This window comes from Typha latifolia, chromosome 13 (assembly GCF_019914945.1).
Source record: "Typha latifolia isolate L0001 chromosome 13, TyphaL0001v2, whole genome shotgun sequence".
NCBI lineage: Eukaryota > Viridiplantae > Streptophyta > Magnoliopsida > Poales > Typhaceae > Typha > Typha latifolia.
Window position 1 is genome coordinate 7,092,841 of NC_133098.1, and position 14,857 is coordinate 7,107,697.

At 38.6% G+C, this 14,857-nt stretch overlaps 1 protein-coding gene and 1 long non-coding RNA gene across 3 annotated transcripts in view; both read right to left on the reverse strand.

The window, feature by feature from the left end:
• Positions 1-2,613: 2,613 nt before the first annotated feature.
• LOC140800076 (uncharacterized) lies at positions 2,614-8,707 on the reverse strand. Its single transcript, XR_012111140.1, has 2 exons — positions 8,615-8,707; positions 2,614-3,102 (listed from the first exon to the last, which is right to left on the reverse strand). It is a non-coding gene; the product is annotated as an uncharacterized lncRNA (long non-coding RNA).
• Positions 8,708-10,479: 1,772 nt separating this feature from the next.
• LOC140800201 (RNA-binding protein L) overlaps positions 10,480-14,857 on the reverse strand; it is a 38,721-nt gene continuing 34,343 nt past the window's right edge. Inside the window, exons 7-11 of one of the 2 annotated variants that reach the window (XR_012111147.1) lie at positions 12,447-12,553; positions 12,297-12,366; positions 11,101-11,183; positions 10,796-10,964; positions 10,480-10,680 (exon numbers count right to left, since the gene is read on the reverse strand). Coding sequence is in view for 1 of the 2 variants with exons in the window: in XM_073154871.1 (XP_073010972.1) it covers positions 10,916-10,964; positions 11,101-11,183; positions 12,297-12,366; positions 12,447-12,553 (309 nt within the window). In the remaining variant the exon portion in view is untranslated. Of the gene's footprint in view, positions 10,965-11,100; positions 11,184-12,296; positions 12,367-12,446; positions 12,554-14,857 lie in introns of both variants that reach the window. The other variant, XM_073154871.1, reaches the window with a different exon arrangement.

Genomic DNA, 14,857 nt, shown 5'->3' on the forward strand with positions numbered 1-14,857 from the left:
AAGAGAGGAAATGTAGGACAAGACAAGGTGTCTAGTTCAGCCGGTTCTGGTTGCCTTGATAGAGCATCTGCAGCACCATTTTCGCTGCCCTTCTTGTAGACTAAGTCGTATTAACTTGGCTAACCATTTCTGCTGCGCTGGTGTGTGGATTCGCTGTCCTAGGAGGTATGGCAGCGACCGCTGATAGGTGCGCACAATGAAGCAGCGCGCAAGTAGATAAGGTGTCCACTTCTCAATTGCATGAACCATAGCTGAGATGGCGCGATCTCCCCAATAGAGCCTTGCTCATGTTTGCTGTTGGTTTTCTTTCCTGCATCAAGACCTCTCCTAGACCTGTCCCCGATGCATCACATTCCACCATGCCGATCCTAGTGAAGTCAGGCGAGTTAAGCACTGGTGCACTTGTCATAGCTTGTTTCAATTCCAGAAATGAAGATTCAGCTGTTTCACTCCAATTGAACATGTTCTTGTGTAGGAGTGCAGTCAAAGGTGCCACGATCCATACATATCTTTGAACGAACTGCCGGTAGTATCTGGTCAATCCTAGAAACTCTCTAACCTCCTTGGGTGTTCTTGGCTTAGGCCAGCTCACCATGGCCGTAATCTTCTCCGAATTTGCCTCTACACCTTTGGCTGAGATTATGTGGCCTAGATAATCAACTCGAGGTTGTGCCTAAGTGCATTTACTACTCTTGACTCATAGGCCATGTTAGTCCAGGATCCCCACAATTGTGCAGGTGGTCCATGTGCTCCTCTCGGGTTCTGCTATGGACGAGAATATCGTCAAAGAAAATCAGAACATACTGCCTTAGTAGGCGAAGAATCACATCACTCATTGGCCCTTGAAATGTCGCTACGGCATTAGTGAGGCCGAAAGGCATCATGAGGAACTCGTAATGTCCATCGTGAGTCCGAAAAGGCTGTCTTGTGAACGTCTTCTGCTCAGACTCATATTTGTAGTATCCTGCACATAGATCCAGGAAGGCTGCACCCGCCAACTCCTCTAAGAGCTCCTCAATGATCGAAATAGGGTACGGTCTTTGATGGTGATCGAGAGTTGAGGGCGCAATAGTCTACACATAACCGCCATGAATTGTTCTTCCGCACAAGAAGTACAGGTGAAGAGTTGGCGCTATGGCTCAGTTGGATGATCCCTTGATCTAGCATCTCACGCACCAGCCTTGTGATTGCCTCCTTCTGAGCGTGAGGGTATCGGTAGGGCCGTACATTGGTTGGACCAGCTCTTGGTGTGATCTCAATGTGGTGGTCACAAGCTCCAACTGGGGGAAGCCCTTTTGGTTCTTCAAATACTCGTGGGTAGGCTTGCAAGACAGAATTCAAATCAGCCTTAATTTCATTACCAGTGCTCCGGGTCCTTCTCGGGTTGAAACAAAGCCGTGGCAGCCAGTTTGTGGAAGTCCTTCTAGGGCCTGAAATGATGCTTTTGGGCAAGGTTTGATCCCTTCTAGTTGCATTTGTGATGGAACCGAGCACTTGTGATGTGAACCGGGTCAGAGATCGGATCACATCAAGGGGAGACTAGGCTCAATGGATTGAGTCTAGTTATCTTATCTGCTTATTTGATTTAATTAGAGTCTTATTAGGTTAGAATTTGTTAGTTAACTAATTCAGCTTTACGCAGTTTCAGAAAAATATTTAAAGGATATTCTACAGAAGACCAAATATTATAAAACTACTCGGAGAAGATCGAAGACGTCTTGATCTACAACTTCCATTTTCGAGGTTTCTCTAGATTTGGATTCAAGTTAGCTATGATCTAGGAAATTTAATTTGTATACAGTTTAGGAATGGAAGATTTCTAAACAAGAGAAAATCCAAACTCATTCCCCAAGCCGAAGGATCTTTCAAGGTGTTGGAAAAGGTAAATGATAATTCTTACAAGATTCAATTACCAGGGGGCTACTATATATCTACGACTTTCAATGTTAGAGATTTAACTCCGTATTTTGAGGATGATGACTTTTCAGATTTGAGGACAAATCGAAATCAACCCAGGGAAGATGATGTGCCTCATGTTGGGTCATTGGCTCCTAGTTCTATGCCAATTACTCGTTCTAAGTCCAAGGCTTTCCAAACTACTCTTGAGCAACTCTTTGTAGAGAAAATTGGCGGTATAGAAGACTCAGCAAATAATGAAGTGGAAATCAAGCCTAAAGGGACCATTTTGCTCATTTGTGAGAGTAATTAACTTGGTTTACAGTTGTGCATGATTCAGCCCATTTCAGGACCAGAAGAATATGGATTAAGTTTTCATTTTCGTTCATCTTTCAGTGTTTTTTTAGTTCCTTTGAAAAGGCTTGTTTTGGAAGTTGAATGGACATGAAAGGAGTTCAGAAATTTCTCTTGATTAAGAGTTACGAAATTCTTATCTAAACCTTGGTTGAGTGGCAAATCTATCAATTCTTATCACTCAGCTTCTTCTCCTTCTTGAGTGTGGCGAATTATCCCAACAGAATTTGTTTGTGGCATTCCAAACTTATCAAACAAAGGCTATTATTTTCTTTTTATTTCTTCCTTTTGGAGCTTGTGAAGGCTCATTATTTCAAGTGGTTCTTCCGCAACATATCAAGGACGATCCTTAGAAGTTGTAAATTCTCTTCCCATCACAAAGTCCTAAAAATATCATTCATTAAGCTCTGAAATATAGCTGGAGCATTAGTAAGTCCAAAAGACATAATGAAAAACTAAGTGTGTCTGTCGTGGATGCCGAATGCTGTTTTGTGCACATCGGCTAGTTTGACTCTTATTTAGTGTTATCCCACTTTGGAATCCAGCTTTGAGAAGTAACAAGCTCCTGCAAGTTCATCCATCTAGCGTTGAGTGCTTGATAGTCCATAAAAAATCACCAAGTACCATCCAATTTTCTAACTAGCAAGACTAATAAGTGCTTCGACTTGGTCGTATCACTTCGCTGGATTGCTAAACTCTTGGACCATCTTGGTCATTGCCTCCTTTTGGATGAAGGGGGTATTGATATGGTTGTCAGTTAGCCAGACCTGCCCTTGACATAATTTCAATTTGGTGGTCTTGAGTTCTAGGAGGAGGTAGGCCATGTGGAGGTTGAAACACATCCTTGAATTCCTGCAAAACAACTCTCAAATCAGTCGGTAAAAAAGGTAATACATCATCATCCTTGGCACCCGACTCTTGGCAACAATTCAAGGGAAAGCATGGTGCTTTCGACGTTTCTTTGTGGTGCTCAAAGCAACCAGGTTGATGGGGACATTTTCATGAATGAACTCCATAGCCATGGTTGTGAAGTTGAGGGTGACTGGTCCAAGTTTTTGAAGCTCTTGCACGCCCAAGACCAAGTCAGCTCCTCTAAAGGTACAGCGGGTATAAGTCGATGTAGAAGATATGGCATGAATGTGTAGTTGAACCTTGCAAAATATGCCCTTTGTTCTTAGTACTGATTCATCTCTTTTCGCCACATCTAAGCCTATGGAATGTTGCGACTCAAATCCCAAGTGTCTCACCATCCGCAAATCCATGAAATTGTGGGTGCTAGCTGAATAAGGATTAGAAATTTATGCTTTTTAATCATACCTTCCACTCGAAGAGTTTTCGGACTGGTTTTGCCAGTGAAGGTATGCAATGATAACTCAGCACGAACTTATTGGTCACTATCCTCTTCAATATTGTGTGCTTCTTCCTCCATTTGGTCGTCAATGTCGCCCTCGATATCATCCTCGTTTGCTTCTTCCATAAGCAAGATAGCAGCTAGTTGCTTAGCACACTTATGCTAGGAACAAAGCGCTCGTGACAATAAAAATATAGTCCTTTAGTGCATCGTTCCTCTAACTCTTCTAGTGATAGTTGATGTCCAATCGTCCTTGGTTAGGCCCTCTGGTTAGGTCCAGATCAAGGACCATAAGGTCTGTTAGGGGCTGGTCGAACCTGCTGCGGACAATCAAACCTCGGGCCGATTGACTAGTGCCACCCCATAGTCGTTGGCCCGCCGATGAGCTCACTGGTCTGCTGGTTTGAGGGCCGGTCCAGCCCCCTCTCATGGTCGACATTGTCCCCTCAATCTTCTCCTTGACCATCACAGCAAGTGTAAAGGCTCAAGTGATCAAGGCCACAACGTCTTGACTTCGGCTTGTATATCAGGGCATAGATAGCTAATGTAGGTTGTCCTCAACACAGAATCACTCCAACCATTAGCTCGTTTTCTGTTTCTTTCAAAGTCTTCATGATAAGCATCTAATACTTGAAAATTGTCATATTCGGTGGGAGCAAAATAGCAGCATAGCGACTCCGCAAAATCAGTCCAACTGATGAAAGGACAGGCACGGTTGGCTGATTGATGCCATCTTAGGGTTGTTTCTTCCTGGTGGAAAGATAATAAGAGTACTTTCTAGTCCTCGGGTGTTCCAAAGTATTCAAAGAATTGCTCCACTCAAAAAATCCAATCTAAAGGATCACCACCATGGTATTTGGGAAACTCTAAACAAATTGAGTGGCCTCTATCTTGGTGTCATCAAGGTCATCTATCAACTTGTTGATATCTGGACCTGGGCTCTCTAATGTCGAGATCATAATTAGATTGGAAGTCATCTTGGGCAGTGACGCTCCTCTTGGCCTTTGGTACTCTTTGGTCTGATCTATAGTTGATGTGATCCGGGTCTGATTGGATCAATTCATAGACACATTGGGCTCGATTGATTGAGTCTATTTATCTTTTAATTATTTCATGATTTAAGCCTTTTAGGCAAATCTAGTTTAGTCATGTGAGCCATTAAGGCAAGACGAAATAAGTCATGACAGCCCTAGCCAAGCTTTGGAACCCTAGCCACCATCTAGGATCTTCATTGCTGCCTTCCTTTTCCTCTAGCCAAGCCCTTTTGACCTAAGGAATGACCCTACTTCTTCTCTTTCCCTCCCCAACCGACTACCTCGAGTTCCACCATAGTCATCTTCGGCCTCCCCTTTCCAAAATCCATCCTGATAGACTCATTCTCCATCCCGAATTTATCCCAATCCTAAAAGCATTCAACCATCTAACCATTTGATCTTGAGTTACCCTCTTAACTTTGGAGATCCACGATAACCCTAACTTTCTCTACATGAGTTGAAATCTAGTTCTGTCTTTGGATTTTGACTCGCAGTGATTGTGGTTAGGAAGGTGATCGATACAAAGTTCCATCCAAACATCTATCAAGAAACTACTATGAATCAGATCAAGCCAGTTCTGAACATTATAGAGAATAAAATAAAAGAGTCATAAACAAACTAATAAGCTTAGCTAAACCAGTGTTCCCTATACCTTCTCGAATTATTTCTTTGTCCCACCATAGATAATGTCCAAATCTAGAGAAACTCTGAACTTGAAAGTTTTTGGTCATGACATTTCCAATCTTATTCAATTAGTTTTCTAATATTTGGATGTCATATGAATATTCTATGAATAGTTTACCAAAACTATGCGGAGCTGGATTTAGTTGCCTAAACTATATAAGAAAATAAGATAAATTAGACTCGACCCATCGAGCCCAATGTCCCTATGATGTGATCTGATCTGGCTTGGTTCATATCAATCCACCATGCTTCCGGCCCCCTTATTCTCATGCTGATCGTGGTGGTTTTCAAACCTGTTACATACTAGATCTGAAATGATCCGTCTAAAGGATGATTATGAAAATTTAGGTGGAGGTAGCCTCATGAGGTAGGGTTCTAATGGCTCTAGTTTCATCTAAATCCGAGATCAGAATGAAAAGATAAAAATAAAATAGCTGAGATAGGTCAAGGAGGGTAGAATGATAATTTTCGACGTTGTGGCGGTCGTCAGAGGGTGGTGGACGGCCAAGGGTGGTGGTGGACGACCGTGTAATAGGGTGGCTGCTGGAGGTAGGAGGTGGCTAGGGTTTGAAAGCTTTATGGGGATCTACGATTATGATCTACAGAATAATTATCAATACATATCCACTCCTATTTATAGGAGTAAAAATCCATAGCAGATCAGATCCACATGCGGATTATCCAATTTATTTGAAATTCAAACAACAAGATAAAGCTAACTAACTAACTAAATCAGCCTTCTTTATCTTTCACGGATTATTCATTTTGTGATAGATAGATTTCGAATCTGGAGATGTCGTGAATACCAAATTTGTAGATCTGGAGGTTGGCAATCTTATCTAGTTAGTTTGATATTATTCGGACGTCTGTAGAATATTCTACGAATATTTTCCCGAAACTGCGTAGAGCTAGATTTAGCTAATTAAATAAAATCCTAACCTTCTAACTAAACTAAATAAGAAAATAAGATAACTAGACTCAATCTATTAAGTCCAATCTCCCCTTGATGTGATCTGATCTGACCCGGTTCGCATCAAAACCCTCCGTTGCTCTCAAACTACTTGTCCTCGATGTCTGCTTGGGTCTCCTCCGCAATATGGAGGGGGGAGGGTCCCACGGTGGTTTCTTTATAGGGCCTACTGGTCAAGTCATAGTCCACCCTAGCCATGGGTGGCTTAGGCCAAATCATAGTTGTAGGTGGTTTTGTCAAAGCCCTAGTTGTCAGATGAGATGAGTTTTTAGCTTGTGGCATGCCATCTTGTGGGTCAGCCTTTCGTGGGTTGGGCCTTGTATGCAACCAAGGGAATAGTGCGCCTCAAACTTGAGGGTGTTAATTCATTATTGTGTAATTAGGAGCTAAAGAGTAAAATGTAATAAATGAGATAAAAGTTATGTATGATAGAGTTATGTTACATAAGTTGTTGATTTGATCAGAATGTTATGAAACTAAGAATGTTAAATCTTAGCATACAAGTATGATCTAAATTTTGGGATTGAAATTTTTATAAGGGGTCAAGGAAAAGTAATAATAACCCAGCCCTAAAAAAACTAAAAAAAAGTAAAATTTTAATTATGGGCACGACTACAACTTTGGTTGGTCTCGTGCCCTTGCAGCCAAGGCGCGCATAGGCTCCCCTAGCCGCCAGCTCGGCTAACCGGGTTGGGTCAACTATCCCGATGTGCCTGATGCCACCTCTCTTCCTACCATTTTCCCCTCCTACCACTCGTCTCCTTCTCTTTACTTACCCTCTCTTTCTCTCTTTCTCTTGTTATCTGATATGATGCGGGCCAACCCAATCATCTCTGGTGAACTAGATAGGGGCCAAACCCTCTTAGATTAATTCGATTTGTTTGTATATTGTTGCAATTTAGTCCTTAGTCAAGTTAGTCGGGTCAAGCTCTTTAAGCTGACCGACTGAGTCAAGTTAGGTGGCCACCAACTTGTGGTGCACAACCTAATCATAGAAGGATGTTAGGAGCATGATGGGGGCGGACTGGTGGAGTGATGTGATCCAAGTCTGATTGAATCAATTCATAGGGACATTGGGCTCAATGGATCAAGTTTATTTATTTTTTAATTATTTCATGATGTAAGCTTTTAAAGCAAGTTTAGTTTAGTCATATGAGTCATTAAGGCAAGTCCAAATAAGTCTTAAAAACTCGTAAGTCTTAAAAGCCCTTAAGGCAGGTCTAATTAAGTCAAGTAAGTCTTTAGAGCAAATCCAATCAAGTCATGTAAGCCTTTACGGCAAATTCGAATTCGTGTAGTGTTAGCCTTTAAGGCTAGTCCTAGTGGGACCCATTGTACCTAATCTCTATATATATAAGTGCTGGGCTTCTTTGTTGAATCATCTAAGCATTAAGAAATTATTTTAGCTTGAATTTATCTTAGGAATAAGAGTAAGATAACCTAGGAGTAGACATAAACTAATCTCCTTTCATCACCACAATCATTGCCCATCGTTTTTCTCACCATCACCGCCACCATCATCTTCTTCCACCCTCTATATCTACTATCATTCACCCTAACTGAAGCTTATACTCTCTTGTCGCGGATTGACTCTAGTCGGTCTGTAACATGTGGCCCAACCCGTGACCCACCAAGGAGATGGATGGGGGTTGGCTTAAGCCCAACCCTTCCTCATCATCTCCTTCTGAGGGACGGTGGTAGCAACCACCATCACTAGAGGGGCTGAGCCCCAAGGCCAACAGGTATGGCGACCGACACTCATCACCCTAGAGTAGGTGGTTGGCCGAAAGGAAAGAAAAAAGAGGAAGAAGAGGGTGGTTCGAGCTCATCAATGGGAGGGAGAGAACAAGCTTGCAATCCAAGAGGGAGAGGATCTGAAGACATACCAAAACCTTCAGTGGAAGGAGTAGGTGCTCAAGCATAAATGCCCATTAACCTGGGTGGAAAGGGGAGGTAGTCCATGGCTGGCGGCCAAAGAAGTTCTCATTTTTGGTAAAAAGGGTGAAGCCCACCAAGCCGAGCATCCACCTCTTCTTCTCAAAGAAGGGAATCAGACGAGGCCAACGAGCAAGGCCACCATCACTGACGAACACAACCGACGAATGGAGGCAACATGGCGTAGCCTCCCATGCACCCCGTGGACATCCAAAATCAATACCTATGGCAAGAGGACAATGAAGCGGAGCTTCCGGATCGGCTAGAGGTCGACCTGAAGTCACCATCCAACAGGTTCCTCCAGTGAAGGTGAAATAGAAAAGCTAGAATTAAAACCATAATTTCTTAACTAAAAACAAATTAATTAACTGGAGAAGCATAGGAGCTAACCTAAGGATGGTCTCGAGGGTTTGGATTAGTCTAGCATTGCTCCGGTGCTGGGGGCTTCGTTGGCTTCAATGTCAGTAGCAATAAAGGAGTAAGAGGGAGGGAGGGAGGGAGTGGAGTAGCAATAAAGGAGTAAGAGGGAGGGAGGGAATGAAGGTGGACTGGAGAGGGAGAGTGAACAGTGGCAACAATGGGTATAATGAAAAAATATAGGGTGAGTAATTAGTTAGACAATGCACACACTTGACACGTGCAGAATTTTTTTTTTCAAGTGTTAAACTTTCTTTCTTCACCTTTTTACTCTCACTACTAGATTCTAAAAAAAATAACATTAATAGATATGTCACTTATGGACACGAGATTATTTATTCACAGCATGGTTATAACCTTGCATTCTTAGGTTATAACCCTGCTGTGCGGGCGGGGTTATTCATCCGCACAACGTGGTTAATATCTGCTGCCCCACACTACTATAAAAAATATACATCTTCGCACATGGACTTATTTCACATATTCAACATGAATTGTATGGTCCAATAAATCATTACTTAATTTATATGCTACAACTTGACGTTTTCGTATGACTTTGTCGGATGCCAATTATCTTTGCACAGGTAAGAACTTTGGCTTTGAACTTGGCCAGGTTGTTCGAACGTCAAACTTTGCAAGAGCTAAACAATCTAAAGGAGAAAGACTTCAAAGAGGTTAATAGCCATGATCACACCAGTTGCAAAGAGATCACGACCAACCACAACGGACTAGCCACTACTAAATACAGGGTATTTCAACCACCGTTGATCGTGTGCGCCAATTGAGATCCGAGGATGACGACAGCTTCGAAAAGATGACTATAATGGATGCCTCTCGAGATAGGGTGATGTGGAAACTGGTTCACGCGAACAACTAGTGTTTGGTGATGCGCCCTTGTGAATGCCCTTTTTACAGTTGGGCAGAACGTGTAATTTTCACAAACGAAAAACTCAAAAATGTAAGAATGCAGTGCTAGTGCAGAGATGTTTGTGAAAGTAAATGCGAAAACATTACTTCTTTGTGCAGAGAAAATTTGAAATATTTCTTTCTGCCTGTCATATAATGCGTGGAAGTTGCAAAATGTGAGTAAGTTTCTCTCTGCAATTATGTAGTGCAAGTATATAGAGAATTTAGTCCGCACTTCTAACAATAAATATTGCAATTATACATAAATTTATATTACTACTACCTTAAATCTAATAAAGGACATTTTAGTCATTTGATATAAAAAACATCATCAATTTACAATGCAATTTTAATATTCTCAAATACTTTAATATCAGCTTTATATCACATTAAATATAATTATTACTCCTTATACTAATATACAGCTAAATATTATAATAGCGTATTCCATTATTAGCTCTCTTTTTCTAGTATTAAAATTAGAATACTTTCTCTAGAGTTGGCCTTCCATTCCACAAGTGGACCGAGCCTTAGGGTGTGAATATACTTATATTCAATTTGTGAAATAGGTCTAATTTATATATATATATCCTGAAAATCCATATAACAAATGCTATCAAGAAAAACATATAGAAATTTAACTAATATCACGTTTATTATTAACTTACACGAAATGAATATGAATATATCTAATATTCAATCCATATCTATAATTAGCAAATATAGTAACAAAGTTCATTATCCATATCTGAAAACAAAAAATGCACATCAATATGATTTTGGCGCTATCAAATCTGTATCAGATCCATTTATACCCCAGGCAACTGTCTTATTGACACTAGATCAATTAGAGCGACACATCATACATGGGTTTTTAACCAATTTACAAGGGTAAATCCTAGGACTCATTTATGAGTTCATAGATGGTCAAATTAGTGAAAGGACACATTTACATGAGAAAAGTAAGCGAAGAGATACACGGCAGTAAGTTTTGGAAAAATATAGAGATTTTTTGTCTCAATATAATTATCCCAAATATATATTTAACATCCTTCTAAATTCCTCCAGCCATGAGTGGTTTAATCATCGAAATACTCGTGCACCATAACATCATCCAGAATGAGTCCTGAGTCCTGAGCAGAAATACGAGAATTTAAATTGACCAAAACACTCAGATCCAAACTAAGCTGAAGACAGAATCTAGTGTTAATGATACCACATAGCTAGCAATCCAGCAGTAAAACATACATAACAAATTGCTGTGAGAACTAATAATAGCAACTTGGTGGTAGACAAAGCTCACAGCCTACTTGACCCAAGAGTTCAATTGTAAGAAATTTTAAACTGCCTTTCAGCAGCTTAGCAGTATCAAGTTCTCTTCTGGCGTTTACGAAGACCCATGCGCGATTTTGCATATCTAGGGTGGTTCTTGTTAAGAAAAAAAGTATATTTGTTATATAAGAGGAATCTGCAACATGATAAAAGAGGAAAAACAATCTCCCCTTTATACTATATTGAATTAATAATGTGAAATAATTTTACACAAAGGATACTCCAATCGCATGCCTTCCCCTACTGAAGAGTATAAAATGGTACCTTGCAGATGATTTAGGGCAGCAGTTGAACTCTCCACATCCTATAATAAGCAATTACAGATTAAAAATTTGTCACGAGAAAGCTCAAGGTCGAAAATTTTACCAAAATAGCAAGTACAAATAGGCAGAGATATTTGCCAAGAATAAATTATGGAAGAAACATAGTAGCAGGTATACACGGAATACATTAGCAATTCATCATCAAATTAAGTTCAAACTTCATCTTGCAAAGATCAGCTCATTGAAACACAGACTGATCTTGTCTTAAGAATAGCTGAAGAAAAATATTTTTTCTATATACTGTTGAATGCGACATTCTTGCAGAGCTATTATTTTGGTTGACGAAAATACTGTCAAATCCACTCAGAAGTTTTAAAGCTCTAACCAAGGAGGAAGGTATGGACTGAAAACTTTATGATGAAAGGTCTGATCGTCCCTTGTGTTTATACACTGTTCCTGAGCTCTCTGGAGAGTTTCTAAAGAAACTTCAGGTATTCCAGGGCAGCTATGATAAAAGAGCAAGCTAGGACGCAATAATGAGAGAGATGTTACAAGAAGAAAAGCGAGACAGAATCAATCCACATCAAAAGAAAACAGAGTTAAGAAGATAAATAAATAGAAGAAAGGAAAGAGAAAAATTGAAAAAAGATTATAGTAAAGTGGCACTAGTTTAGCCCCATGGGCTTTCTATAAAGAAATTAGAAAAAAAAGTGGTACCCTGTCATACTATGAATTAGAAAAAACTTCTTGAAGTTGGACAAAAGTCATATTTGTAGAAGAAAATAGCCAAGACTTACCTACATCTATGGAGCAGCTTATTATGTAAATTACTTGTAATTTTCTGTTTCTTTGACCAAGTCAGCTCAAAAATACCTTGTTAACTATCATCTTCCTAATAACATATAAATGAATAGGTAGTAAATTTCTCTCCAGTGGCACAAGGTCAGATGCTCACTGAATAGTAAATGAGAAATTAGAAGGGGAGTTGATTAGAACTTCATAGAAAGCAACAAAGTAGAAAATATAGTTGGCAATCTAGTATCAAATGCAAATATCTAAGGCACCCATACGTGGAAAGTAGAAAATACTGATGAAGTAACTATGAAGAAAGCAACAAAGTTAAAATTAAGTAACTACGAAGAACTTTGGACTACCTGGAAGTCAACAAATGCAACAGGAATCCCATACTTGTTTTGCATCTTCAATTTTAAGAATCCAGGGCATCTAGGCACAAATTAAGTCGTACAACATTAAGAAGCATATGGATATAGTTCAACATGAAGTATACTTGATGTGAAAGAGACCTTGAAAAAGCCTGTGCTAGCTCTTGTTCAGAACATGTCGGACCTAGATTAGCCACAAAAAGTGTTGGACATGCAGAATTATTTTGAGGCAGAAAAGCTGTGGAATTCTGTAAAGTAGGATATTTAAGTTACTCATTTCAAAAGAAAATAAAAATAACATAAACATTTTACATGTAAGAAATCTGAAGCTTATGCAAGCATGGAGAAGAACAAATTGAACAGAACTCCCAGTTAAACAGAAACAGCAATAGCATATTATGAGGGCTATTTGCACAAAAAGACTCTTAGGTTTTGATAATAGTAAAATTGGGCTCTTGAAACTAAACGAGTTTATTTTTTATATCAGATGTATACCTTTCTATAGAGAAATGCACACAATTCACATTAGAGATGCATATAAGGGCCCATTTTTATTATTTTAAAATTGACAGGTCTTTTTGATACAAATGCCCCCACATTATGAATTCCATAATTAATTAAGTATAGAAAAGAAAAACTTTTACTACTACAACAAATTCGAAGCAATAGTTGACATTTACGACATCAAAGTGAAATCATGTATCAGAAATAAGATAGATCATAGCATAGTAGCAATTATTAGATTTCTTATCAAGAACTATTTGAAAATATTAATAAAACTAGAATTTACTACATTGTATCAATATTGGTACCAGTATCGGTATCAGTATTGCTATCAGTCCAGGAGAAAATGATACGCAACGGCAATATCAACCATTTCAGCCACAATATTGATTGTTTCATTTTGGACTATTTTTTAATTGCTTAAATATAAAAAATATACAAAAACCATAGAAAAATGTTAGAAGTTGAGGAAAATAAAGAAAAGAAAATTTAGATTACTCCCAAAAGAAGAAGAAAGTACTATGAATAAATATTGAATTCTGGATGCATTCATTAAGTACATTTGTTTATTATACCATCATCACCTCTACAACAAAGAAAGTAGAGAGTCTTATGCAGATGAGACCAATAACTACTTTTGCAACAGACATGAGCGTAGAGGTTTTAAAAGAAAAACTGAAAAAAGGTGAAGGAAGAAAAGGATAGGAACAACAAAGAAAAGAGAGAAAAATAGGATGGAAACGTAAAATATTTCCAGATTTCAATAGCTTAATAATTAATGTCTCAAGTTGTATTTAGATTAGATGCAAATTATTGATGTGTTCCACATATAATTCATATAAAAAGAAAATCAAAATTTTGTGTTTATGCTTTTACGGCTGAAAGCTAAACTAGACATGTGCTCAAACTTCCCTCTCTCTCCATTGCTCAAACTAGACATGTGCAAACAATAGTTTGTGTCGGGTTCAATTCATGTCTAGTTCCAAGCCGAATTATTTTGGAAAAGCCCAAGCCCGACCCAACCCGATGTAATTTAATTACTTCAAGGTCAAGCCCGCCCTATTAGCATATTAGAGATCCTGAGCCCAACCCAATGACCCGATAAAAAGTTAATGGGATCGAATAAGCTTTACAAAACTCTATTGTTATAAAGGTTTAGACATCGTAGATAGATTTTTAATATATAATATATATATATATATATATAATAGTGGGCCAGCTTTGGCTTAGGCCTTCGGAAATGGCATGAGGCCCAACCCCAACCCAAAGTTCAATTGGGCTTAAACTTTTTGGCTCGACTCAGCCCATTGGGTCGAAAAACTCTAACCTGACCTATTGAATAGTTGGAAAGTATTTAGTATCAACTAGGAAGCATGGACACTTCAAATAGTATGTATGTTTGTGTCCCACACTAGTCGGATATTGACACTCATTGTACCCTCATTGGACACGTATCGAAAACTTATAAAAAGTATCCATAATTTAAAAAAATATAGAATAAATTCGAACACTTGTGAGACATATTTTAGAATTAAAATTTATCATATTCTATAAAATCTTGATTGGATATGGATATCAAATGGAAGCATGACTAACACTTTTTAATGAAATTATCTATTGTAAGAATTTCTTGCATATGCTGGAGAAATGTAATACAAAATCATAGATTTAGTTAGAGTAATGGTGGTTAATTATTTATTCTCATAATACTGAATTATATTCACATATTGGCATTGTCATTTTTTACTTGTGATATCTTTGTGGTATTGTAAACATTTTATTTTTCTCTCATGAATAATTTATGCATGCATACGTATTTATATTATAAGTTGGAAAATTATTTATCTAAATGTATCAAAAATATTTATTTAAACGTATCAATAATATATATAATGCTTTTATTTATTAATTTTATCATGCCCTAAACATCATCTTATTTTATTAAGATTTGTCATATCCCTGTTTCCGTATCGTATCAAATCCGTGTTCCATGTCAATGTTCGTGCTTCTTAGAGTATCAATCGTTATATTCCTTAAAACGTAATAGT